Source organism: Cavia porcellus, unplaced genomic scaffold (genome assembly GCF_034190915.1).
Source record: "Cavia porcellus strain 051 isolate PalLab524CR breed Dunkin Hartley unplaced genomic scaffold, mCavPor4.1 scaffold_13, whole genome shotgun sequence".
Lineage (NCBI taxonomy): Eukaryota > Metazoa > Chordata > Mammalia > Rodentia > Caviidae > Cavia > Cavia porcellus.
This window is the reverse complement of record NW_026947496.1, coordinates 21,649,180-21,675,382: the sequence shown is the minus strand read 5'-3', so window position 1 is coordinate 21,675,382 and position 26,203 is coordinate 21,649,180. Positions and strand designations below refer to the sequence as shown.

The 26,203-nt window shown below is 39.8% G+C and overlaps 2 protein-coding genes and 1 pseudogene across 3 annotated transcripts in view; 1 reads left to right on the top strand and 2 right to left on the bottom strand.

Annotated features, from left to right (window-relative positions):
* Nup153 (nucleoporin 153) overlaps positions 1–6,600 on the top strand; it is a 70,025-nt gene extending 63,425 nt beyond the window's left edge. For both annotated transcript variants that reach the window (XM_063259936.1, XM_003468757.5), the window contains exons 21-22: positions 4,962–5,133; positions 5,467–6,600. In XM_063259936.1, coding sequence (XP_063116006.1) covers positions 4,962–5,133; positions 5,467–5,551 — 257 coding nt within the window. In that variant the 3' untranslated portion in view covers positions 5,552–6,600. The remainder of the gene's footprint in view (positions 1–4,961; positions 5,134–5,466) is intronic.
* A 2,892-nt stretch (positions 6,601–9,492) lies between these two features.
* Positions 9,493–19,066, bottom strand: Fam8a1 (family with sequence similarity 8 member A1). Its single transcript, XM_003468756.4, has 5 exons — positions 18,284–19,066; positions 16,781–16,901; positions 14,997–15,120; positions 14,351–14,490; positions 9,493–12,644 (listed from the first exon to the last, which is right to left on the bottom strand). The coding sequence occupies exons 1-5, from the start codon at positions 18,942–18,944 to the stop codon at positions 12,500–12,502; spliced, it is 1,191 nt and encodes a 396-aa protein (XP_003468804.1). The 5' UTR covers positions 18,945–19,066; the 3' UTR covers positions 9,493–12,499.
* Positions 19,067–22,035: 2,969 nt separating this feature from the next.
* LOC100729901 (glucose-6-phosphate isomerase-like) lies at positions 22,036–24,252 on the bottom strand (annotated as a pseudogene).
* Positions 24,253–26,203: the final 1,951 nt, after the last annotated feature.

Here is a 26,203-nt window from a genome sequence, read left to right as displayed (position 1 = left end):
TTTTAGCCAATGGAGCATCAGTTGGTAACTAGGGAATCAGTTATAGAATGTGGCACTGGAGTTATTTTTTGAAATAAGTGCAACAAGCTTGTTCACATGTCATATGGTTTATTACTGGACAAATAAAGACCTCATGGCAGAATTCCAGGTACATTTCTAAATTCATGGTGTAGAATGTCTTTGCATTCTCCAGGGCATATGTTTTGATACCATCTTTGGAAGGTTGTGGCGTGTATTGCCTAAACAAAGCTTCAACGAAATATGAAATGATGCAAGTTGTTGTCACTTATGTATTCAAATGGTAAATAACTTGCTTGACAGGAACAAAGCTTTCACAATATGCGTGAATAGCAACCACACTGTCAGATTATTTCTTCTTTGGTGGGTCTTTTTGCAGTCAAAACATAAATTTTGAAAGAAACCAAATCAAGATCTCAAGTGTCCTTCTAAATTCTCAGTACCACTTCTGTCATGTCGCCCTAAATCCTTTAGGTTCTGACAGTTAGAATGATGAATTTTTGCTATGAAGGTTTTTAGTTCAGATAGTGAGGTGTCATGATAACAGTTTTGAGCATTGCTCTTGATGCATATGGACTATTTTACTTGTATTTCATTATTGCTGTGTTTCTTGTAAAATATTGTCCATTACAGTTTCCAATACTGAATCCGGGTATTGGCATTCCATCCAATAGATTTCACCCCAGCAGGAACCTAGTAACATTTCCTGACCTAGATCTAGTGTTGGATATTTCAGATATATATGACCATTTTGTAGCATTTTGACAGCAGTTGGATGTTTATTTACATTATCGCTGTCTTCCTCATCTGAATCAGGGGCTTTATTCTGCACTTCTCTGTATTTCCTTGCTCCATCTCCCCGTTATAGCTTCTTTGGTTTACATGAGCCAAGGCAGCATCAGTAGCTAAATCACCTGATGATTCACTTTCAGCCTTCTCCCAAAGTTGTAAAAGCAGCTTTTCATGTGGCAATGTACTGAATTGGATTAATTCTACAAGATTTAAGAAAACATTATACAATATAATACAAATACAGTTACAAAACAGTAACACGTCTCATAAATGTGGGTAAAACTCATCTGTTTGGCACATGTGCGTACACATTGCTGTTCATCTTTCAAGTGGGTGAACACAAAGATCGCTATTCTATGGATACATTAGAAAGTGCAGTGGGGTATCTGCTGCACCCACCTTCCCCCCCTTGATGCCTCTGGGCTAAATGTCTCATACTTGACAGAGAGAAGTGTATTTAGATTTACTTGTAAACACCATTTCTGAGTTTCACCTGTTGTATTTTTAAGGTATTGAAGTGTATTTTAAGGTGTTTCTCCTTGGTATCTGTATGAGATTTATTCAGTTCTGTTTCTTTTCAGGGGCTTTCAGTTTGAACTGTTTTCTAATCCTGTTTATGAAGTTATACCTCAGTTCCAGTACTCACGTAGAATAGCCCCAACAAATTGTCCCATGACAAATTGATAATGATATGGTCTTTTCACTTGACTTGAATATTTAATTAGAGGTTTCCCATGATTTAATTATGACTAACATAGGTATTTTAATAATTTTGTCCATAGTGCACTGTTTGATATTTTTCTAATTGTGAAATATAGCCTTGAATTAGAAAAGGGCATAGAATGTACCTGACAGGTATAATGTTGAAGTGAACACCTGTGCAAGAATCACCCACTCAGAATTTCCTCCTGGGTTCCATTTTGATCGTCATCATGTTCCTCTCTTCTTTCTTCCTTCTAATGGTGACCACTGTCTGGTCTTTGATGGCAGTCACTATTCTTAAGTATTTAGAAAATATAGTCTTGTTTGATTTTTGTCTATATAACTGAAATCATACTGTATCCATCTTTTGATTTTTTTTCACTCTATCTTAGATTCATAAAGTTCATCTGTGTCATGAAATATAGTTTGTGCATTGTTATTGCTGTAATATAGATATTATCCACTTACTGTTGGTGAGTGTTTGAATTATTTTTAGTTTTTAAGAAATGCTGATTTGGATACGATGTTGGAACACATAATATATGCTTTCTTGAAGTGGGATCACTGAATTAAAAGGTGTAATAATATACTTTAGAAGAATAATGCACACTTTTTCTTATGAATTGTGCCAATTCATATTTTATTACCATTCTATGAGAGTTCTTTTTTTTTTTTTTTTTGGTGCTAGGGATGACCTTGTGCTTGCCAGGCAGGTGCTTAAGCTACTGAGCTAAATCCCCAGCCCCTCTATGAGAGTTCTTACTTACATTTAGATTGTTTGATTTCTTTTGTGTGTGTATGAATTCTTTTAAAAGTTTACTTTTGGGTGTCTTCCTATTCACTTGTTTGGTTTTTGGTTATTGACTTGTAAAGTTTCCTTATATATTCTTGGAATTGGTACTTGGCCAGACAATATATGTAGTAAAATTTTTGTTTTGTGACATACATTAACTGTTTTAGTTAGGCCCCTCCCCCAAAAAAACAAAAGTTAGGCCCCTCCCCCCAAAAAAGAAAGTGATTTCTTTTATGTAGGTAGTATTTCCCTTTATCCATCTAATTAATACAGAGATGCTGTGTGGTTAGATGAGTGTTCTGATTATGCAGACACTGTTGCTAAACTGAACAGTGTCTTGTGATCCTTCTTTTGCGAAATTTTGTTCTAATGTCAATGATTTTTTTTTCTTTGTACTTACATTTTTATTTCTTCCAACTGTACAAATATTTCTTTTCTGTACTGTTGAACATATTGGCTATTTTTAGTATCTGAGAAAACTTTCTAAGAGTTTTTAAACTTGTTTCATCCATGAGGCTTTTTAAAGACTTGCTGCGAGGTGGGGCTTTAGCTCAGTGGCAAAATGCCTGCCTCCCAATCACAAAGCCCTGAATTTGATCCCTGTTACAAAAAAACAAAACACAAAAATCAGAAACTCTAATTAATCTATGGGGCTGGGGATTTAGCTCGGCAGCACAAGTGCCTGCCTGGCAAGCGTGAGGTCATGAGTTCAATCCCTGGTACTAAAAACAAAACAAAAGGCCTGCTGCTTACCTGTGATTTGAGTGGTCTCTTTTATCACCATCCTGGAGGTTAAAGCTTCTGATAGAAATTTTTCCTCTGTACCGTGTCTTTTTCCTTATCTCTTACTGTTAGTAGAGCACATCTTCTAGTGATTTCTGAAGGCTTCAGAGAAAAATCTTGAGGCTTTCCTTTGCTGGAAGGATCTTTGTTCTGTCTGTATGTATGGTAACATTTTCACTGATTATAAAACTAGACCAAAAATTGTTCTCATGATTTTGAAGATACTGTTCCATTTTGGAGTTTGCAACTTCAAGAATTGCTCTTGAAATCTTTCTTGTTTGCTTCTATACTTATTTTTGCGATCTAATTAGAGTCTTTTTTTTTTTAACCTTCACTATGTTGACATATGTAGGACATGCCTCAGTTGTGTAGGGAGTTCGGCATATTTTTTGTGTGGATTTCAGTTTCTGTGTATTTTCTTGAAAATTTCCTTTACAGATTTTTCTCCTCGTTCTTTCTAACTTGCTTCTTCACCCCGTTTTTTTTTTCCCCCCTCTGCTTTTGTTTCATGGATATAGTGTTACATATGATGTATTGCGATGTTAATTATGAGTTGTTCTTTTAAAATTTTATCTCTGGGCCAGGGATTTAGCTCCCCTATGTAAGTGCCTGCCTGGCAAGCATGAGGTCATGGAGTTTGACCCCAGTACCAAAAAAAATTAAAAAATAAAATTTTGTCTCCTTGCTCAGTTTTCTGTAATTTACTTTTTCATAGTACTGTTTTGGTGTCTTATATATATCACAAAATAACCATCCTCAAATATCTGGTACTTCTTGGCTTGTGAGTTGAAAGCATCTCATTACCATTTGCAAATCCCTGTGTGTTGATAAGGCTGGTGGATCTTCAGTTCCATTATCATTTTATCTAGCTTTGTTTTATTTGGGAAAACCTGGAAGTTGATATCTTTAGGTCTTTTCTCAGTAGTTTCTCAAACTCCCCAGGGAAGATGCTTTGAGAGGACAACAGTTCTCAGCATGCTCTGTATCAGTCTCCTCTTAATCCCTGTCTTCAACACAATGTTCTTGCTGTTATGTGTGGTGCTCCCTGGTCTGGTGACTGCTGTAGAACTCTGAACTTCTTTGCTTGGGTAGAAAGAGAAAATACTGTGTTGTGTGGCGTTGTATCTGCTTCTAAAAAACATATTCTACCATCTTTTTTTCTTTTTTTGGAGTTTCATCTTCATTCTCGCTTGCAGAAGTACGTGGTGCCTAAACCTTGTGGGAATGTTTAAAATAAATGGAATTGTTTCTGTGTTTCCCCTGCTGCTAGTCCAGTGTCCAGTTTCAGTTAGTGAATTTTGCTGTTGCTCTGTCTTCTCCCCTGTCTTTGTAAAAACACCCCTTTACTGTTATTTTAACGCACTTTTCAAGTGTGTTTGCTGGTTTTCCTATCTTTAACCAGGTAATCACTCTGCCCTTTTTTCCTTTGTCATGGTTGTGTCACTTCTTGGAGGTATCAAGTACATACTTTGTGTCAACAGAAAGTATTTTTGCTTGCTTTCTTTTTTCTTTTTCCCCTCCCTCCTTTTCCCCCCACTCCCCGCTTCTCCTGTCTTGTCTTGTCTTTTGTCTTTGTCTTTGTCTTGTCTTTGTCCTGTCCTGTTGTTTTGAGACAAGCGTTTGCAGGTTAGGCTGGCTGTGAACTCACTTTATAGCCTAGGTTGTACTCATACACATAGCGATCCTCCTGCCTCCTCAGTCTCTTAAGTGCTCTGATTAAGACATGTACCACCAGACCTGGCTAGATTTCTTTAGATTAAGTGACTGTAAAGAGATTTCACCTCTTTTTATATGTAATGGTAACAATCATTGTTGTAAAAATAAATTTGAAACATCATTTTTTCATTAATGAAATTTTTTTTAACTATTACAGGTTCAGTTTTCCAGTTTGGCAGCAGCAGCACTACCAATTTCAACTTTACAAACAATAATCCATCAGGAGTGTTCACATTCGGTGCAAATCCCAGTACACCTGCAGCCTCAGCCCAGCCTTCAGGCTCAGGGAACTTCCCATTTAGCCAGTCAGCAGCGGCGTTTACAGTGGGGTAAGACAATGTTTTGTTGAAATGGAAGTTTTAAGTTGGTCAGTTTTGAGTTGGGCTTTGTATGTGTGTTGTTTTCTAAAAGTCTTCAAGATGCGGTAAAATTAAATATATTCTCCAACAGTAATTCACTTTATTGCAAGTTCAGAAGATTTTATTATAACCTGAGAAAAATAACAGTAATGTGTGTTTGGTGTTAGGAATAGCAGAAAATGTGTTTAACAGTATCTTTTCCTGTCTTCCTCCTCTTTATTGCTGTTGATGTTTAATACTCTATATATAAAGTTTTGTTGGGAGCTCATGTCACAGTATGAAGTTTTTATTTTTTTTTTTCAGGTCAAATGGGAAAAATATGTTCTCCTCTCCTGGAACTTCAGTTCCTGGTCGCAAGATAAAGACTGCTGTTAGACGCAAAAAATAAAGGTCATAATGGTGTTATATACAACAGTTTTAACAGCTGGTGCCCATCATTTAGATACTGGATTGTACTACATGCTGGGCTTATCTGAAATCAGATCTGCCTAAGGACTTCTTTAATTTTGGAATTTTCCTTCTCTCTTTATGGAACCCCTCTCTCGCCTTTTCCACCCCCTTTTTAAAAAATAATAGCTAGACTGATGACTGATTCTTCAGCAGAAATATTTTATGGTCCAGCACATTATTCACTGATTTGGCATAGTCTGCCTGTACCCAGGAATAGAGCCTGCACGGTGAATGGCTTTGTATAGAACCTCTTTGTCTGCACCACTATGTGCGTTGATAAGCGTTTATAGAACGCATTGAAATTGTAATTATATCTGAGGAAGTCTGTATAGATTAGGATTCTGTATAGATTAGAGGACATTGAAATGAATGATTTCTATGCCAAGTTTGTGCTGGTGTATGTGTGAAGTGAGTGAGTTGGGTGTATTGTGCACTAAGATTTTCTGATAGAGAAAGCCTGATCAAAGAATTGGTCCATGCTAAGGACTTGTTAGATCTAGTTCATCCTCCATTTAAGAATTATATGCTATTTCTATATTTTCATTCTTCTATCACCTGTCTTGCCTTTTTCATTATTTTATTATACAACTTCTGTAAATACAATTTTGTTTCTGTACTTTTTGGCATAACATAAATCTGTGAACTTGAAATTTTAATTTTGTGTTAGACATTTTTTTTGTTGTTAGTCTTGTCTCAAATTTTATTACTTAAATCCCATTATTCAAAGTTGCCTAAATCCATTTGGAAATCTTTAAAAAAAATTGGGGCATCTTAAAAGTTGAATTTATTGGCTTTTCTGATCCAGTTTTGTTTGGACCAAACACCAGTATTGTACAAAGTATTAAGCATATATTTTTATATTTACTGAAATGGACTGTGGTGACTTTGGATAATAAGGAAATGTTTAATATTAAAGCCATGTTTATTACAGTATAATTAACATGTTAAACCATGGGATAAATGCCATCAATAAAAATTTATGAAGTACTTTTTGTTATAGTTTTAACTCATAATGAAGGTACACAGTATTAATGGGACAGGATTTTTTTTTTAACAGTGGTTGATAAGAAATCCCAAAGAGTACATTTAAGTAATTAGATAACTCCTAAGAGAAGGGGAAAGTATTTGAATTTCCAACATATAGGAAGTATACTGCTTCTTGCTTGGTGCTAGAATTCTTGCCTAATTTGCACATAGATCTACATAACTTTTTTAAAAGTTGAAAATAAACACACATAACCATTTCTGTTTGTATTTACTTCCTTGATAGATGCTGAGACAGTGTTTCTTGAGTTCTTAGAGATACATATCTGAAGCACTTGAAAAAAAATGGCAGTGGTCTTTTTGAGTTATTTCTTTTTAAAATTTTAATTTTATGTAATTTATTTTGGATTGTTTTATTGCTGCATTTATACTTTCAAGAGTTGCTCTTGGAGGGCCGGAGATATAGCTTAGTGACACAAGACCTGCCTGGCAAGTGCAAAATCATGAGTTTGATTCCCAGTTTGGAAAAAAAAAAAAAAAAGTGCTCTTGGAATGGCACTTGATAATTTGTCTTCAATGTAAATGCAGTTATTTGTTTTTAATTTACCAAGCTTATACTTGGTTGGCATTTAAATTTATAACCTTTAAAATAGTCTTTATTAATGTTACACACTTGACCCTTAACCTGCTGGAGGTGATCGTTACTAAAAGGTGGTGGGAAATGCTATTAGAGGTAACTGGACATCTGTCTCACCATTGGGAGTTGACACCTAACTTTGTAAGCTTGTTCTTAACCATTCTTGGGGCCCATATACAGTAATAATACCTCAGTTCACATACATTTCCAATCACACAGTTTGGCTCACAAACAAAAGTGTCTGGTAAAATTCTGCTCCTGATCTCTCTGCATCAGGTGCTAAACATGGCCACGGCCATCTTCCCCACACAAACACAAATGCAGCCATCTACCCCCAAATTGCACAACAAATTGTTTGTAAACTGAGCACTACTGTCATCAGGAATGTTAAACAAATGCATTTACCTCTATTTGGGTATTGCCTTTTTAGCCAAGTGTCTTTTCTTGTTGCCTAGACAAAATGGCTGACACTCAAAGCTAAAGGAGGAAGGGTTTGTTTTAGCTCAGTTTGTAGAGGTGTCAGTCCAGTCACCTGGCTCTAAGACAGGATGGCATTGCAGAGGAGAAACAGTTCATGGCAGATGGGGCAGCCAGGAAGCAAGCAGCCACAGCAGAACCCTGTCGGTCCCTTATGTTGTATCCAGGAAGTGCAGTCGTAGGGTCGGTAGCACTTGCACCCAGGGTGGGCCTTTCCATCATCCGCTCTCAGAAACCATGCCAAACTGATGAGCAGACTCATTTAGTAAATCAGTCTTAATCCCAGCATCACATACTATGGATCCAGCCACCTCTGAAAAGTTTTGGGGACACCTAACAAGCCATGAGACCAAGTTATTGCAAACCACACGTAAGGTAGTTTACATTGAATAAGTTTTGGCTCCTCAAATTGAGAACCTATACAATTGAGTTTAGAACTTGGGACTGTTTTAAGTCAGCTGTTCCAACTCCATACCTAGCAAAAGTTATCTCCTTACTGGATTGGCTTAGGAAACCATTTCTCATCTGCTTCTTGTGTTTCATATATATTCTACTCCCAAGTGAAAATTGAGGTTTGCTTATGAATGGAGAGAGAACAGATGTTAGGAAACAATAAAAGCCCACTTCTCATGGTTGGCCAATGAAATTATTTTAATAGAATTTCTGGAGGGGAGTCTTGCAGACAATGTGAGTAATCAGCTGTACTTGTAGAACTTGGGGTTGGCTGAGTGTGATACACTTAGGTTCTAGGATCTCATCACTGACTAATGCACTGGGTCTGGATATGATCCAGAAATTTGCATCAAGAAAGCACCTGAAAACGTGTGTCACACCAAGGACCTAGAATACCATTTTAAGCAATGTGCTAGGTGGTTTTGAGTAGTGCAGTTTGAGGCATTGAGAGAAGTGTAATTCAGACAATTGAAACTTGTCTTTTAAGCTATTTGGTTTTTTTTTCCCTGAAATTGCTTATGTATTTTATTACTTAAAAGTGTTAGATTAATTTTTAAGAGCTCATAACCAGGCTTTGAACTTTCAGATTTAGCCTGGGGAGAACTTGTGTTCATGTTCTCTGTCTGTTAGCATATCCTTTTCTGAGTGTTTAAATTCAGTGGATTATTTTATAAAGGCTAACATGAATTGTGATAGGCTTGATGTCATTAACACTGAGAGGAATGAGAGTTGGGTCTAACTCTAGCATAGTAGTGGTAAAACTATGATACACATGTTTTTAAGACAAAAGATGTTAATATATGACAGTGTTCAGAGTTTAATTGCAGCTTGGCACTTCCCATAAGCATTTGGGTATTTGTCTCTAAAGTTTGCCATTGCTGCACCTAGCATATAACCAAGTCAGTTATTTCTTTGTATTATGGGCCAGCTATTTAGACCTCTCAGAATTCTTGTGTACTTCCCAAATGCACGATATGCAGCTAGTTTCTTAACAGCATGTCATCTAGAGGATGCAAGACTTTTGCTACCATGGCGTGTACCCTTTTTTGACTTCCTCTGGTGGAGCCATTTGTAAAGGTCAGAGCTGAGTTTAAGTTGTCTATCTGATATCTTGTGTGGTGGTTATGATGGCTAACAATGCTAAGGACTGGACGAGTTTAATACTAAGCTTAGTTGATATCCAGAGTAATTGTAACTTGTACTTAGTGAAAGGACATATCCCTAAAAGTGGATGTTTCTATAGGCTTCTATTTTTCAGAGCAATCTTGACTGCCACTAGAAAAGCTGTATCCCTATCAAAACTAAAAAAAAAACGAAGACAGGTCACATGTATTTGTACCTTAGTATTTATTGAGACAAAATACAAATTGGTGGCATACAAATTATTAAAAACAAATGGTGAATTTATAAGTGGGCCATCAGATACTCTTTTGCAGATCCAGGGCTCTTACAATGAGCTGCATGGAGAATGGCAAGACATTGAAATATTACTTGTCAGATTTTGGGAATACTGTTGTTTGTGCAAATTCTTTATAACAGGGACAAATATAGAGGCAAATCATTTTATATTCCATATCTCCTTCAAAAGCTCTTTATACCTATGTAGCTAATGTAAAAAAATTTCAACTCCTTTTTCATTTTGCTTTGCAGCAAATACTTAGCATGAGTAAAACTTTACATTTCTAATTAAAATGAATTTTACCATATTTTAAGACATTCAAACCCCTTAAGATTTATTTGTAATTTACACAAAGTGACCCAAGTACAATGCCTTTTTAAAGAATCCTAAATACTAAGTGAACAACTGCTGAACCAGTCCTAGAGCAATAGTTGGGCTACTCGTTATTGTAATACTGGCAAGTGACATCTTACTATCCAGATGTGCTGGCTTTATTTCTGTGGTCTGCAAGGCTTACCATCACTCACACTTACTTACCTGGGGCCCAGCTTCTGGCTTCAACATGATTAGCTGATATGCCAGACTCCTGAAGGTGCATAGGCCACCGCAGTGTACATTCAGAAGACAGGTAGTTAATGTCCTGGGTGCCCAAATTCACCAGTAGCTGTTTTTAGCTGAATGATAATGTAGCTATAAGACAATATACTTATCATTAAATCAGTCCTAATATTTCAGCTTAGGACATGCTTACTGAACTTGTGTTTTCAGCTCTAATCCTAATACTTATCGTTAGGCTGATTATTTTATTCAACTTTGTTTTGTCTGCAAGGTAAGGGTTTCAACATGAGAATTACACTCTATATAGAAAATTAGTTTTTAAAAGTAAAATGCACCAAGTAGACAAGTGTTAAAAGGAGTCTCCTCAAGAGAAAAGGGACAGCAAAGCCACATTTCATCTTCTGTCACTGTTTTGTTTTTTTTTTTTAAACACTCTGGGAGCCATGAATAGAAACACACAGGTTTTTGTTGTGAAGGCAAAGTAATACTTCTACATATCTATTATAGGGCTATCTATATAGTTATAACTGAATCTAGATATTAATCTCAATGACTCATGTATAACAAATTATTATACTTTCTGTATAGCAAACAGGACAATTTTTTTTTTGTAACCCAGAATGGGCAACTATAATTATTTTATTTGAACAGCAATTTCAAAGATGCAGTCTGAGCTATAGGGACTAAATGACATTTCAACTTGAACTCTCCAATCAGTGACAAAAATAGTATATAATGCTAGTGTCTAGATAAAGTGCTAACTTTATAATAGTATTTCCCAATTTCTAATAGAATCAAAAGGTTTTTCTTTTAATGGGAAGAGCCATAAATTAAATTTTCCCAGAGGCTTCAAGTGAATATCTACTTAGTACTCTGATGTACTTTAACTCATGAGCTTTCTGTAAAATTGGACTTAATTTTTTAATAAAGTTACTATAAGGACATTGTTAGTGTCTATAAACATTAAATGTGTTTTCACAGTTTTACATGTCAGAGACCTACTTTAAAATTGAGTGATAACAGATGTTTTACATTTCCAATTTAAAACCAAGAGAAAAGTCTTGATCTCTTAATTTTTAACTGCAGAACAGTTTAGTGCTTTCAGGAAAACAGAGTTGGACAAAATAAGAGTGAAATAAAACAAACTATATATAGTACAGGTGTATCTTAGAGCTAACTAGGACATACAACTAAAGCACCCCCTTCCCCAGCATTGCTTTAGTAGAACAGAATGGTAATACACAAAGAATTTTGCTCAGTCTTTTCCCCAAGACATCAGCTCTTACAGGCCCAAAATGATCCTAAAGAAGCTAAAATAGTTTGTAGAAATGATATTGTCTACCTCTTTGGAGAGAACAGTTCATTATGGGAAAACTGCTAATATCTCACAGGCTACTAGTATTAGAGTTATTCATAAAATACTACATCTTTAACTCCTGATGGTTTAAGAGTCTCAGAACTGTATAAAATATAAAAGTAACAACCACATGAGTATACTGTACAGAAACAGGAGTCATACCCATATTTCAAAACACTGAAAAGCACTAACACTTTTTTCATGCTGCATATACAGAGAATATTATATTATAGTAATCACACAATGGCTTGATGGAAATTTTTCTTCACATAGTTTTAGGGCATTGAAATTCCCTATTATAAGCAATCACTAACGTTTTCTTTTAAAAAATTTCAATGATAACAGAGCAACACAACAATACTATTTCATCATCTTGGAAAACTTGCCCAAAACACATGCTTAAACCCTATGTGAGTGGTGGTAAAGTCACACCCTCTCTGCAGGGACTTGCAGTGCACACTGACATTTAGGGAAGGGGACTGCCAGGCCTGCCTTGCCCCTTTGTCTTGCAGCTAACTCAGCACCTCCTGGGGCTGGACACACAGGGATTACCCAGCCTGTGGTTTTGCTCCCTCCTAAAAAACAATTCCCCTAGACGAGTTAACTAAAAGGCGAATTATGTGTTTACAAAACACAGTTCGACAGTTTCCATAATTTTGAGATAAACCAAAATAAAGTTTTAAAATTTTGATTGGAGATTTCAAAGCAGCAAATACTTTCAACAAAATCTAATGCCTTAGTCTAAAGAGGGTATATATTGTTCTATTTATTAGAAAAATTAGTTGTTGCCTTTTTGATCTAAAATTTTTTTAACACTTGAATTTAACAGGTTTTTCTTCTGGAAAAGTTCTTTGGCATTCAGGTAAAATCAATACTTTCAGAATGGTCACCTGCATCACACTGGAGTGATTGCTTTAATTTCTAAATCATCGATTAATATTATCCAGGGATATTGATGGCCTTGGTACATAATTTAGTTTTGTCATTATTCCAGAGTATGGAATTCAGTATTCTGGGGGCATCATCTGACCCCATTTCTTTTTACCACAATGGTCCCTGCTACAATGTCATAGGCTGTTCGATTATGTTGAAAAAACAGCAGTGTGATGAACGCAGGGAAAAAAGAAGCAATAGAAAAATTCTTGATCAAAGCTCGAATGGTGGACCTAAAAAAAGCAGAAGCATCAAGTAAGTTGTGCATTAGCTATACAGTAATTCTGTCAAATTATGTATTTAAAACATACTCAAAGTACAGCTGAGAATTTTAATGTTACTGTATAAGTTACTGTTATATGACAACACCCTGGTGAGACCACTTGGGTTTTTTCCTAAAGATTTCATTAATATAAAACACTTAAAACTTTCATATGCAAAGTATAATAAATATCAGAATATAAATTAAGGACTTACAGTGTATTTTCTAGTATCCTGCCAGGAGAAAAACTGGTTTCCTTGCTTAGATAGTCAACTTGTGTATTCCCAGTGTCTTCTAAACTACTGCAGCTTGTTTTGTACCTTAAGTGAACTAGCATTTTAAATTTCTGGCCATTGTTTGATCAGTTGTTTCCTTTTTGGGAACCAGTAATTAAGCCTTTTGCAGGGAGGTGGGTGGAGGGGTGGTGGTGGTGATTAGGGGTAGAACAAGCTTTCAGTGGCTAAGAAGAAAGAATTATTCCAGAATCCACCCTAGATTTCTGTCTTACTGCACTAATAAACTACCAAAAAGTGCAGTGGATAAGAGCGTGGGCTCTGAATCCAGACTGTTTGCAAACACATCTCTTAATTACTGGTTGTGTTCCACAGCTGCAAAAGGGGCAACAGTATCTTGTAAAACTATTACGATTAAATTAGTTAATACATAGGAAGCGTGACTAACAGTGCCCAGTATATAAGATGTGTTCAATAAACATCGCATTTAAAGTAATTAGCCAGGGTATAACCACAAACATTTTAGGAAATTTTGAGTATGTCAGCAAAATCAAGTCACCTTCTCTAGTAATTTGTTCTATTTGTTTATAAAACAGTGCACTTCAGAATCATTCTGGTAACAACTGCAGCCATATTGTGTTTGGCTCAACTAGTCAGTACTCAGCTCAACTCCACTGCCACTACTTGCAGACGTGTGCCACTCTGGATCAGGATAGCTACCGCAAGCAGTGGGGACTGGAGGTATCATAGGCCACTTAAGAGCATGAGTAGGATGCATTCATGTGCACCGCTGTCCAGCACTCACAGTACAAGATAGGGTAGTGACAGCTATTACCAAATGGTGGCCCAAGGCAGCTGAACCATACCCACAGCTCTAGAGAATAACACAGCTGTGCACAGAGCACTGACCCAGCATTAACACCCATCCCTCCTCTCACTGTTGTGAGTTACATATATTGAAAGGAGGCTATACAATCATAACCAAAGGTTCACAAACTTTCTTTCTTAGCAAATGTAAGCCTATCTAATAATGGTATATACTGTGAAAAAATACCAATATTCTGTAGGAGGTATATCATGAAAGCACTGAATGCAGTCCTGTGTCACTTAACAGCGGGATGGACACAACTGAGAAATTCCATCATCCATCAGTAGGTGATTTTGTCATTGTCCAAAAAACTCCTAAGAGTACTACACAAAAGGGGCTGGGGATTTAGCTCAGCGGCATAAGCACCTGCCTTGCAAGCAGGCGGTCGTGAGTTTGATCCCTGGTACTGATTAAAAAAAAAAAAGTACTACACAAAGATGCTTCCAAAGTCTAGGCTACATAATCTTCTGGTCCCATAGCTACACATGACCAAAGTATCCAGTGTGAGACTACCCAAATGTATTATTCTATTAGGTATATAATAGATTAAGCTAAGAAAAGGACAAAAGGACTTACGTTGTAATGCTAACATTTGAGGAAGGAATCACTAAAACCCGACTTGGTGCAATAAGCACTGATGTATCACAGGTCACAACTCGAAGCCCCAGCAGGAACTTCCCTGGGGTCGCGCCATCTGTTCCCCAAATGCAAATTATCTGAGAAAAGAAAGAGAACTTAAAAATAATTTACCAGCTTAACTACACCAGTTTTAAACATAAGTTTTCATGGCATGTTATTTTCACCTTTTAAAATTTTTAATTGAAAGAAGGCCTAAGTACTCCAAGGTTAGCTATTTAATGCATTTCTATGATGTCTTGATGTATTTAACACCAGGAGATGTGTACTGTGTAGCACTTCTCCATAGCCCATTGCATTTTTAAAAAGTTGTTTCTAAGGATAAATACATTTCAAGTTTCACAATAAGCCTACTTAGTCTGGAGTATGGAACATAATCTGAGTAATTTTTTTTTCCAAGACACAAAGAAATTTACAAAATATCTCCCAAATTTCTTTTCAACTTGAAAAACAGTATGTCAATTAAAATTGAGGAAACCAGAAAAGCTAGACACTTAAAAAAAACATGAATTATGAATTTTCATTGTTTTGACTGATAATCTAAAATGAGGTTAAAAATTAACATTTGCTGCAGTCAGTAGCTTACCTCATAGAAACAAACTAATAATCTGTATATAAGTGCCACAACCATCATTTTCTGCAAGTCTTCCATTGATGTGTCTTCATCAATTTCTTCTATTATATAATGCATAGCAAATTTAGAGATGTCCCTACACAGAATAGTTTGGGGTTATAAAGAATTAGTGCCTCAAACAGTTGCATCCTTTTTTAGTGTAGTCATAAATTTTAATTGAAAGTCTAAGCCAATCTTTAGTTCCTAATCATTTAACTGCATAAAAAATTCACTGAATAAGCAAGAAACAAAAACAGCAAAAAATGCATGTTCATTTATATGTGCTATCCTATGGGCTGAGGATACAGCTCAGTAGTACAGTGCTTGTCTGCACTGCATAAGCCCCTGAGTCTGATTCCCCACTAATATGTACTAGTTCCTGTGAACATAATGGTGAGTGAATTCAAAACGTACCTGTTTTCACCAGACTTCAGCATGAGAACAATGAGTAATGATAAAGTGGGATCCGAACTTCAATGATAAAGAACTAGAGTACCACAGAAACATATGCCAGTTACACTTAGCCTTGTGAAGATTCCCAGAAATGACATTTAAGCTAAGAGCAGAAGGATGGAGCAGAGTCAGCCAGAGTAAGAGAGAAGGAACGAGAGAGCGAGCCTTGGATCAATGTAAAACAGACAGGAGACTGTCTTAACACTTAGAAGACTGGTTATAAAGCAGAGACAGTAAAGTGGGTTTGGGAGAAGCCATGAGGAGGGAAAAGTCCAGCAGGGAGGAAGAAATGGTCTGCCTTGAAGGGTGTTCAGGAGACAGCTTAACAGAGCTGGGACTTGGTAGGATGTGTCAGGAGTAGATGGACAGTCCTGGCAGGGCCCTCAAGTTGGACTACAGTTTTGCATCATGTCACTAAGTACTTTAGTAACCTTTAAGTTCTGGTCTTAAATTCCAAACTCAATAAAATGGAGGTGTTAACTCCTACTTCATAGTGGTACTAAGATTAAATAAGAATCAGTACAAAGATGTAAACTCAGTGCTTTGCACACAGAAAATGTTTAGCAAGTTTAGAGTTCAGTTATGGATATGATTATTGAGGATTATTCAAGTAAATATCTCACTTGACAGCCAACTTTGGATTTGTCTGGTAACAGAAGCTACCTCATTTAGAAATGATACTAGGTGAATTTTTTTTCTCCCATACTGGGGATTGAACCCAAACCTCTGCAGTGAGCTATAGCCTCAGCCTTTAAAAAAAATTAATAAAAAATTTATTGAGACATTGTCTCAATAAACCACTAAAGTGTGCAGGACGGGCTTGAATGTGCTCTCTTGCCTCTGGCTCCCAGAGGGCTGAGATTATAGATATGCCCCACCAAGCTCAGGTTACCAGGCTCAGGTTCCCGCTCGCCAGTTGATTATTAACAGCTGACCTCCAAATGGTCTGTATACCTTTTAGATATTCCACAGGACAATAAAAAGGAAATTAGGGCCAGGGGTTTAGCTCAGTGTTGTAAGTGCCTGTGTGGCTCCTATGAGTTCGATCCCAGGCACCAAAAAGAAAAAAAAAATTAGTTCTTGGCTTAAGGGGATAGTTGAATAAAAACAAACTAGGTTTAGGGGCTCTTTTTCACAGATCTTAAAGAATTAAGAGTTTTCTCTTTTGTAGTTATGGAAAAAATAAATCTGACAAAGCTTTTATAAAGGATGACATTGGCACATCTATTGATCCATACAGTCATTTGCAGGCATAAAAAGAATGTAACAAAGGTCTCTAAACCTTTACACAAATGTCAACTTACTTTATTCCACTCAGGTGCATAATGCTTAAGACAATAGTTGCTTTTATAAAGAAGAGAATGAAGAAATCCACCATCTCTGCCATAAATCTGTGGGCTAAGGATGGGATAACATATTCTCTGCCTACAAGTTAAAAGGAAAAAAAAGTTAGGAAAACTCCATGCTGACCTGAGAAGAAAGTCAGGAAATGAAAAAATGTGACTTAAGGAACAACTCAATGTTTTTTTTTTTTAAATGCATAACCTTGCAGGAGCAACTGGTATTGCTTACATCAGAATACATGTTACTAACAAAGCAACACTACTATTTAGTGACCATTTAAAATTTGCTTTCAGGGCTGGAGGTTTAGCGGCATAAGCACCTGCCTTGCAAGCAGGCAGTCGTGAGTTCGATCCCCGGTACCAATAAAAAGGAAAAAGACAAAAAAATAAATAAATAAAAAATAAAATAAAATTTACTTTCACCATTTTCTTTTTTTTTTTTTTTTTACCGGGTGATGGAACCTGGTGCTTGTCAGGGAGGCCCTTATGCTGCTGAGCTAAATCCTGCTTTTACCATTTTAATATTTAAAAATTGAATAGGGTAAAGAATACATTTCAGTTAGAGATTCGTGAGAATCTAAGTGATCACATCCAGGTGACAAATTTTTTTGTTAAAATCAAAGGTACAGTTGGTATAAAGTATATCTCTATATGTTATACTTCCCATTCGTTTAATTTGTTTTATTTTCTTTAAGATCCAATGATAGGGGGCTGGGGATTTAGCTCAGCGGCATAAGCGCCTGCCTTGCAAGCAGGCAGTCGTGAGTTGGATCCCCGGTACCGATAAAAAGGAAAAAAAAGACCAAAAAAAAAAAAAAAAATTCAATGATAACCAATCTGTCATACTCAACTCTGAGTACAATCATATTCAGACATCACTTCATTTTTTACCATATATAAATATATCTGCGGCTGAATAAAACTTCTAATTAGAAGAGTGGGTAATGAGCTTAAATGTGTAAAGAATTCGAAATATTCTCGTTCTCACACAGAAGGCAACAAATGTTATTCAAGATCGGTAAGCCGGGCACGGCCAACGCTTGCCTATTCCATTTGAATTCACATAAATCCTTTATTCCCGTCGGGTCCACTTTTCCTAAGGAACACAAGGCTAGATTACTATTCTAGGCAAGCACCGCGGTTTACAACCGGCGAGTTTAGCTTTGGTTTTCTCCAGGGTGCTGGGGAATCAAGGTAAGACCATGCTTTAGAGGTACAAAAAGTTTCTTTACACCTGTAAATGACTGGTCCTGCGAGTAAGGGAAGCATTGCGGAGCGCTAGGTCTAATGCAAGAAGAAACTGCACTGCCTTGCCATAGACTCCGGGAATTCAAGGCAAACGACAGCTGAGGCACGCGCAGAGCCAAGGAGCCAGAGTGCAAATCTCCAACACTGCGCCTGCTCTCGCCCGCGGGTAGCACCCTGCAAGCCTCCCGCCCCGCCCACCCCGTACCGCTCACCTACCTGCCTGCCGCTCGGTCTCGCCCACTGTTCGCGAAGGGGCTGCGGCTCCCGCCCTCGTCGCCGGGGTCGCCCGGGCCGATCCCGATCCCTGCACGTGAGAGGCCCGCTGACCCAGGCCCGCGACAGGAGCAGGAGTGGCGACGCCCGCGGCCCCGGCGCTCAGAAAGTAGAAGGGGTTGTAGTAGCCAAGCGGCGCGGCGGCCGGGGGCGCGGGATAGCTGGGCGGCGGTGGCTGCGCGGCGCAGTAGGTGGGGAAGGCGGCCAGGCCGCTGTGCCAGGTGAGGTAGCCGCAGTAGGACTGCCACAGCCACTCGTGCACTTGCCGCGAGTACTCGCGGGCGCTCAGCCGCCCTGGCCTCTCGCGCGGCGCCGCGGCCTCGGGAGCCTCGCAGTCAGCCGACTCCTGAGGGTCTGTGATCGAACCAAGGGCCGCCTCTCGGCGCCTCCTGGGCTCGCGCGGCGGCTCCGATCCCTCGGGGGCTGCGGGCGCGAGGCCTGGGGTCGGGAGCCCGCTCGGGGCCTGGGATTCGGCCCGCGGTCCATCTTGGGGGTCGGGGGCAGCGGCGGGAGGGCCTCTCAGAGAGCGGACCGGCTCGTGGTCTCCTCCGCCGTCGTCCTTCCCGGGAGGGCGGCCTCGGGCTTCCTCCGGCCCTTCTGCCATAGCCGTCTCCGCTGCACCCGCAGAGGTACCTGTCACAGCGCCGCTTCCCTTCCCCAACCGCCCCTCCCCACCAGCCCGGCGCTGCCGCAGAGACCGCAGGCGTCAACAATCGGGCCCCGGAAGCGGAAGGCCCGCCCCCTGGGCGTTGGGGGCGGGGCCGGCGGGCGGAAGTGTCGGCGGAGGCGCTAGTTTCTCGGGTGTCAGTCTCGTCCGCCAGCTGCGGTTCACGATTTCAATTGCAATCGGAGACCTGACACCTCTAGAGATAATACTGTGGTCGCACCCAGGTTCCCGGGGAGAGCCGCGGATGAACAGGACGAGGATGAGAGGGCTCGGGGTCAGCGTGATCTTTGCTTTTTGGAAGCTAACACTGTTACGTTAGTTGAGGGCACAGGACTTGGGTCTGCTCCGATTCATTCCAGCTAACATTTGTTTCCGAGAAGATGAAAACAGAATATATCCTCTTAGAACATAAGGAGTTGAAAGGCCTACATTAGAATGGTTTAATGCAGAGATTTTCAAATGTGGAGGAAGGGGGGGCTGGGGATTTAGCTCAGCGGCATAAGCACCTGCCTTGCTAGCAGGCGGTCGTGAGTTTGATCCTTGGTACCGATAAAAATGGAAATGAAAAAGACAACAACAACAACAACAAAAAAAAAAAATGTGGAGGAAGGGAAGGGAGGTTTTGCTGATCTGAAAGCTGAACTCTAACCTGGAGCTAGCCTGTGTCTGTAAAACCTTTTCTTTTGTGTACACACCCTTTCTATTTTACCGGAATGCTTTTCTTCAATCTCATTGTCTTAATCATAGGATCCTTTCCATTTATTTTCTGTTGTAGGAAGACTGGTTGTGTCCTACAGTTTTGGTGCCTTCTATAGAACCTTAGTACATTCATGATTTCCTCTTCATGTGAACTATAAGTAACGCCTCAAATATTTCCATAACTTTTGCCCTTATGAACTAAGAATCTGGTTCAAGAAAAGACTTTAATGAAACACTTGAGAGTCTCCAGTGTGTAATTATGAATTCAAAGTTAGGAAAGGTCATGCTGACATATAACTGGAATGGTTTATCTTTGAGCTGCAACCTCACCGGCTAGGAAATTTTAGTCTTTAAACAAATATTCCAAGTTGGGATGGAGAAAGCAGAAGAACAGTAAGAAAGAAATGAAGATGGGAATGAGTATGACGTGTTGTGATTATTGGCCATGTGGATTTTGTTTTGAGTAACTACTTAACACATGGACATGGCACTGTGCAACTGTAAATATATGAAGAAAATGATATAAAAAAGACACAAAAAATTAGAAGCAAAAGAAAAAATTATTTCAAAAAAACGAAGAAACACCTTAAGAAAATATAACAGGTAGTGCCTGACAAAAATTAGAAGTTTAAATCAAAAAGAAATAGAGAAATGATTTGAGAGAAATGATAAATATTGAAAATAAGCAAAGAAGATGGGCAAATTTTAAAGACAGCCAGTATATAGGCTAAGAGTCACTGATTCAGAAAAACAGAAAAATAAAGAGTATAATTAAAGAAAATATTTCCGTGTGTGTGTTTGTGTTTACTGTAAATCAAAGAACCACAATATATATTCTAGGGCTTTGTCTAGGATGCAGCTTTGAGCTGAGTCTTTAAGGATAAGGAAGATGATTTCAGGGATAGGATATAGTAAAAGCACTGTTCATGGCATTAGTGAAGCTCATAGTCTGAGGCAGACCCAAGGAGAGGTAAATCTGGAGTAGTAGAGAGGGGTTGGATTATGAAAGATGATTGTCCTACATGACAGATTTGGGGCTTCATCTTATAAATGGCAGAAGTTACTGAAGAGCTTTGATCTGGCAGATAAGCCTGGTTATATCTGTTTTAGAAACATCTCGTAATGGTGTGGAACATTGATTGGAATGGTGTACAATTGAAGAGATGGAGAGAAAAATGCGAATGGTCACTAGCTTTCAAGGACTGAGGAGGCACAGTTTTGGTAAGATCACCCTGGCCTGTTAATATAGAAAGAGGCCAGATTTTAAAGTTTTACTGAAAGGTCTGGCTAATCATTGTCTTAGCGCAACCTGATTCCCATGAGATGATTGCTCCTGTTTGGGTAGGGGCAGCCTATTTTGCTGAGGCTCTGTTAAAATTCAGGGTGGCTTCAGGATTAGGACAATGACTAAAGACTTGTAGGCACCCATTTGTCTAGTGGGAATCTGGAGTAGGACATTGTAAAAGTTGGCAGTTGAATGACTTTGCAAATTCTTATCTTGGTGTCCTCAGTAAGAAGGTGGGTTATAGATATAGTTTAGGCAAATTTAGGCCTAATATGTTGGGGGTGGTGGCACATGTCAGTATTCAGGAGGCTGAGGATGGAGGATTGCTGCAAGTTTGAGGCCAGCCTGTGCTACATAGACTCTGTTTAACAAAAATATTATAACTAATAAACCCTGTATTACCAGCTTTTGGAAGACACTCTTTTTGCTGGTCTCGAACTCGCAATGATCCTCCTGCTTCAGCCTCCCAAGTGCTGGGATTACAGGCGTGAGCCACCACACCTGGCCGGAAGACACTCTTGAATGGTTTACATGCCTGCATGCAGAGCCCTGTGGACCTGACCTAAAGTTTGAAGGTAATAACAGAGGTAGACATAAAATGAAGGCAAAGATGCAAACCCTTATCCTGTGTTTAGTTACACCCTTTTAGCATCTACCTTTTTTAGGGGCTGGGGATTTAGCTCAGCGGCATAAGCACCTGCCTTGCAAGCAGGTGGTTGAGAGTTCAATCCCCGGTACCGATTAAAAAAAAAAAAAAGCATCTACCTTTTTTTTTTCCTTTTGTGGCCTGTTTATTTTTCTACTTGGGATGTGAACCATCTGAACACAGGTCAGAAAATGCAGCTGTACTGAAGCATTTCAGCTGATTGGAAAACAGGAAGAATGGGCTGGAGTGGGTGGAGTGGTTAATTCCAGACCAACTTCCCTCAAATGGCTTGTGGTCTAAGCCCACAACCAGAGGGTGCTCCCAGCAGGGAGGGGCAGGACTGTGCACTGCAGACTACAGCAAGGAGGGACAAGTCACAGGTGGGGCTGCAGCTATATTTATTTAGTTCCGGCCTCCTGCTGCTGTCTGTTGATCAAATCACTGGTGGAAGAATCATGAGAGGTCACTGCAGCATTGCCATCAAGCTCAGGCTCAATTTTCTTAGCCATCTGCTTTCCCAGATCCACTTCCCGTGTTGTACCCCAAAAATGAGGCCCCAAGAGGTTATTCAAAAAAAACGGGGCAAGATGTCTTTTTTAAAAAGATAAAGAGCGCTTTTATTTAAGCTGGCACCAGTGACACAGTGCAGATGCAGTTTGCAAATCTGTGCAACTGGGTTAGAATTTCGACAGATTTTTATAGTGATTAAACCGCAAAGTAAGGAGTGATGTGAAGTGAACAGGAATGAGGAAGGCCTTTGTTCTCCTTTGCTTGGGGTCAGAGGCCGTTTGGTGGTTGGTGGTTAGCCCTTTCTTTTCTTAATTCACAGCCCTTGGTCTGCTAATTCCAGGAACATTTGTTTCTCACAAAGGGAACAAAGGTTGACACAGCAAACAGGCCACCCTGATGCATACCGAACGGTATGGTGGTGCCTCACGTAATGCATAACAAAGTGGTTAGTGCTCCAGGGTGGCCGAAAACAGCTGTGTTTTCCAAGGTTACTTAGGGTGACAAGCATAGCACAGGATGATGAAGCTCTTTTTGCTAATAACAATCTTTTTAACTTTGCATTTTAGCTTTTTTTTTTTTTAAGCACAACATCCCACTGGTCAAAACTGTTGATGTCCCAGATGATGCCCTGAACGAAGATCTTATGCTCATATAATCAAGGCTCCAAGGATGAATGGTGTCAGCTTGGGGAACACAATAGTGTTGGTTGGGAAATTTCCTTCAAAGACCTTGTGTGGCAACAGCTTCTCAAAATCCTGGAATTCTTTCCTGCAGCCTGGAGCTCCTTCTGGGTCTTTTTGGTCAATTTGTCCTTCATTGGGACCTCTGCCTGGGCTAAGCAGTTGGCTGGGAAGATCTTATAATGCAGGGTCTGAACCGGGTGCTGGGTCTGAAGCGGGATAAAGAAGTCAAAGGGTATCATCTTGGTGCCTTGGTGGATGAGCTGGTGGAATGTGTGCTAACCACTGGTTCCTGGCTCTCCCCACATGCTAGGGGCAATCTGGTGGTCCAAATGGACACCTACCTTGATGATGTACTTCCCACTGGACTTTATGTCACACTGCTGGAAGTAAACAGGAAAACAGTACAGGTACTGGTCACAGGGTGGCAAGACCTGTGTCTCACTCCCAAAGCTGTTGATGTACCAGACCCTCAGCAGTGCCAGGAGGACAGGGGTGTTCTTTTCTAGGGGCCCCATTTGGAAGTGCTGGTCCATCCAGTGAGCTCTGGAGAGCAGCTGCTCAAAGTTGTCAAAACCTACATGCAGCCTGATGGAGAGTCTGATGGCTGGCCACAGGGAGAAGCATCCACCTACCAAGTCCAGAACTCCAACATGTTTTGAGGGTCAGCTCCAAACTCCTTCACCTTGGCTGTGTTGGTAGAGAGGAGAACAAAGTGCTTTGCCACTGCAGAAGCATCCTTGGCAGACATGAGAAACCACACCTTTGCCATCTCTGCATTGGTGATGGTCTCCTGTGGGGTAAAGGTCTTGGAGGTGATGATAAACAGGGATGTCTTGGGGCTCAGGTTGGCCAGGGTCTTGGCAATGTGGGTCCCATTAGTGTTGGAGACAAGCCATACCTGGGGACCTCCTGAAGAGTATGGCTTACGGGCTTCTGTCACCATGAGAGGTTCCAGGTCAGAGCCTCCAAAACAGATGTCGATGACATCTGTGATGGCTTTGCCTGTGTCTCCCTTCCAGTTGCCACTCTGGACATGCTGACAGAAATACTTCATCTTGTCCAGAACTCTGTTGATCTTTGGTGTCACAATCTTGTCATCCACCAGCATGGGTGTATTTGACTGATTTCTCAGGGCCATATGCAATACTGTGCCATTCTCGGCCTAGTTGACCTTCTCGCATTGAAATGTGCTCCTGGGCAACCTTCACATCCCTGGAGTTGGCTGGTTCCACCAGCATCTTTAAGACCTCCTCCATCACAAGGTTCTTGGAATAATCCAACAGAATATGCACACGGTTGGTGTTGACAATCAAGCCGATTCTTTGTCAGCTTTGAACAGGTGGCACAGGTTGAGGTCAGACTGCACTTGCAGGGCCACTGCTGCAGGTTCTGGGGCTTTGGGTTCCAGGAGAGCATCGACATGGGGGTGGGTCAATAAGGGGTGCAGGGACTGAGGCGTGCATGAGGAGGAAGAGTGTGGAGGGGTGAGCGGTGCCGCAAGTCTACATCTGCTTTTTTGGGCATCTTTAGGCTCAAGTGAAGAGTTACTGGTTTTAAGCATAAGCAGCAGTAAGACCCTGACTGCCTCCAAAGAAAAGACAAATCATGCTTTTAATGAGTAAAGGGTCCAAGGCCAGGCATTAATTCATCCTCTGTCCCACTGTGATGATCCTAATGATTTTATTTTCTCACTAGTTTATTCTTGGAGACCCTGAGCTAGAGGCTGTTTTTTGAGGTCCATAAGATTGTTCAGGAGGATGAGGAGGAAGGGAAGAGCATGTGCCATACTTTCAGTGGGGATCACGTCCTGAGCAAGGCCTCGGGTACGCTACTCTGTCCCCACAGGGGCTTCTGTCTCAGAGGGATGAGAGTACAGGGGCTTCCTTTTTGACTGTCCTCCTTGTTTCTTTCTTCCTCTTTTGGTGATAGTATCCTGGTTTCCTCTTGCTGAATAATGGATCTCCCCGTCTGTGCAGCTGTGGTGGGAATGTGGCTTGAGTCTTTCTGCACTGCCACTCTAAGCTCGGGCGTGGGCACGCAACCTGAGCCCAGCCAAGTGGGCTTACTCCCCTGGATCTTGGAAACTTGAACCAAGTGATCCTGCAGTGGAATAAAGTTAATACCAACAAAGGCGTCTTAGCTGATGAAACTCTTTATTAACTTTTGCGACTTCTAATTCTGCCTTTAATTTCAGGAGCTGATGACTTCTTTTTTGGTACTGGAGACTGAACTCGTGACCTCACACTTGCCAGGCAGGCACTTATGCCGCTGAGCTGAATCCCTGGCCCCCCTGTGATGACTTTTTGATAAATTCCTTGTAAGCTTAAATGAGCAAGGGCTGATTTATGATCTTTCCAAGTAAAGAAATTGGATTCAACCCTTAGCAGTTCCTGGCTGGCTTTGCCTGAGCAGTTTCATAGGGCAAGAGGGTGAAAGGCTGAGAATGGAACGGAAGTTGAAGCAGTAGAGGTAACAGTTGCATTTTAATCTTTAAGGAGTTTGCTTCTGAAAAGAAGTAGGAAGAAGCTAATTATTTTTAACCATGTTTGAATCCATATTTTCATGTAATTGAAAGAATTCTTGCTACATACGCAGTTACAAATGTGTTTATTATGGATTTCTCTAATTTTTAATGAGATAAGCTAATTTTTGGTTTATTCCGTTTCAGCTAATCTTTCTAGTAATATGTAGCAAACGCCTTGATGTCAAATTGCTGTTTAAAGTGTGAGGATAAATTTTACACAATTTGATACATTGACAAAAAGCAATTTGTAAAAAGTCAAGCCACTGCCAAAGTCTTATTTGGTAAATTAAATGCCCAATACACCAAGTAGAGAATAAATTTTAAATCAGTTTAATTTCAACACTAATGTTTAGTCATCTTCTTAGTCCAATCTGGAGTGCGTTGCTATCAGTATGTAATGCTTTTCTGCCCCCCAGTGGTTGTAAAAGGCACTTGGAAATTTATCATCTGCTTTCTAACGTTTAATACTGCCATCAGAATATATTTTCTTTGCGACATCTTTCTTGACTTAGAAGTCTGTTGTGATGTGTAAATGCCTGGTCACTCACATGAGACAGATGCTGTTGTTAAAAGTGGGTGGAACTCGCGATAGAACCGTGCGCCTTATTATACACGATAAATAAACCTGATTTCGGGCAACCAGCAGGTGGAGGAATTTCCAAAGCTAAAAAGTCCACACATCTCCAGCACCGGGGGACCTGGAGGATCATCAAAACTCAGTTTGTTTTATGCTGACAGAAACCAAAGTCTATTGATGGCAGCAAGTTATTTATACATCTGGGATGTGATGAAAAATACAGTGACTTTAAATTTAAAAAAAAGTGAAAGGCACATTGATATTAATCCCTC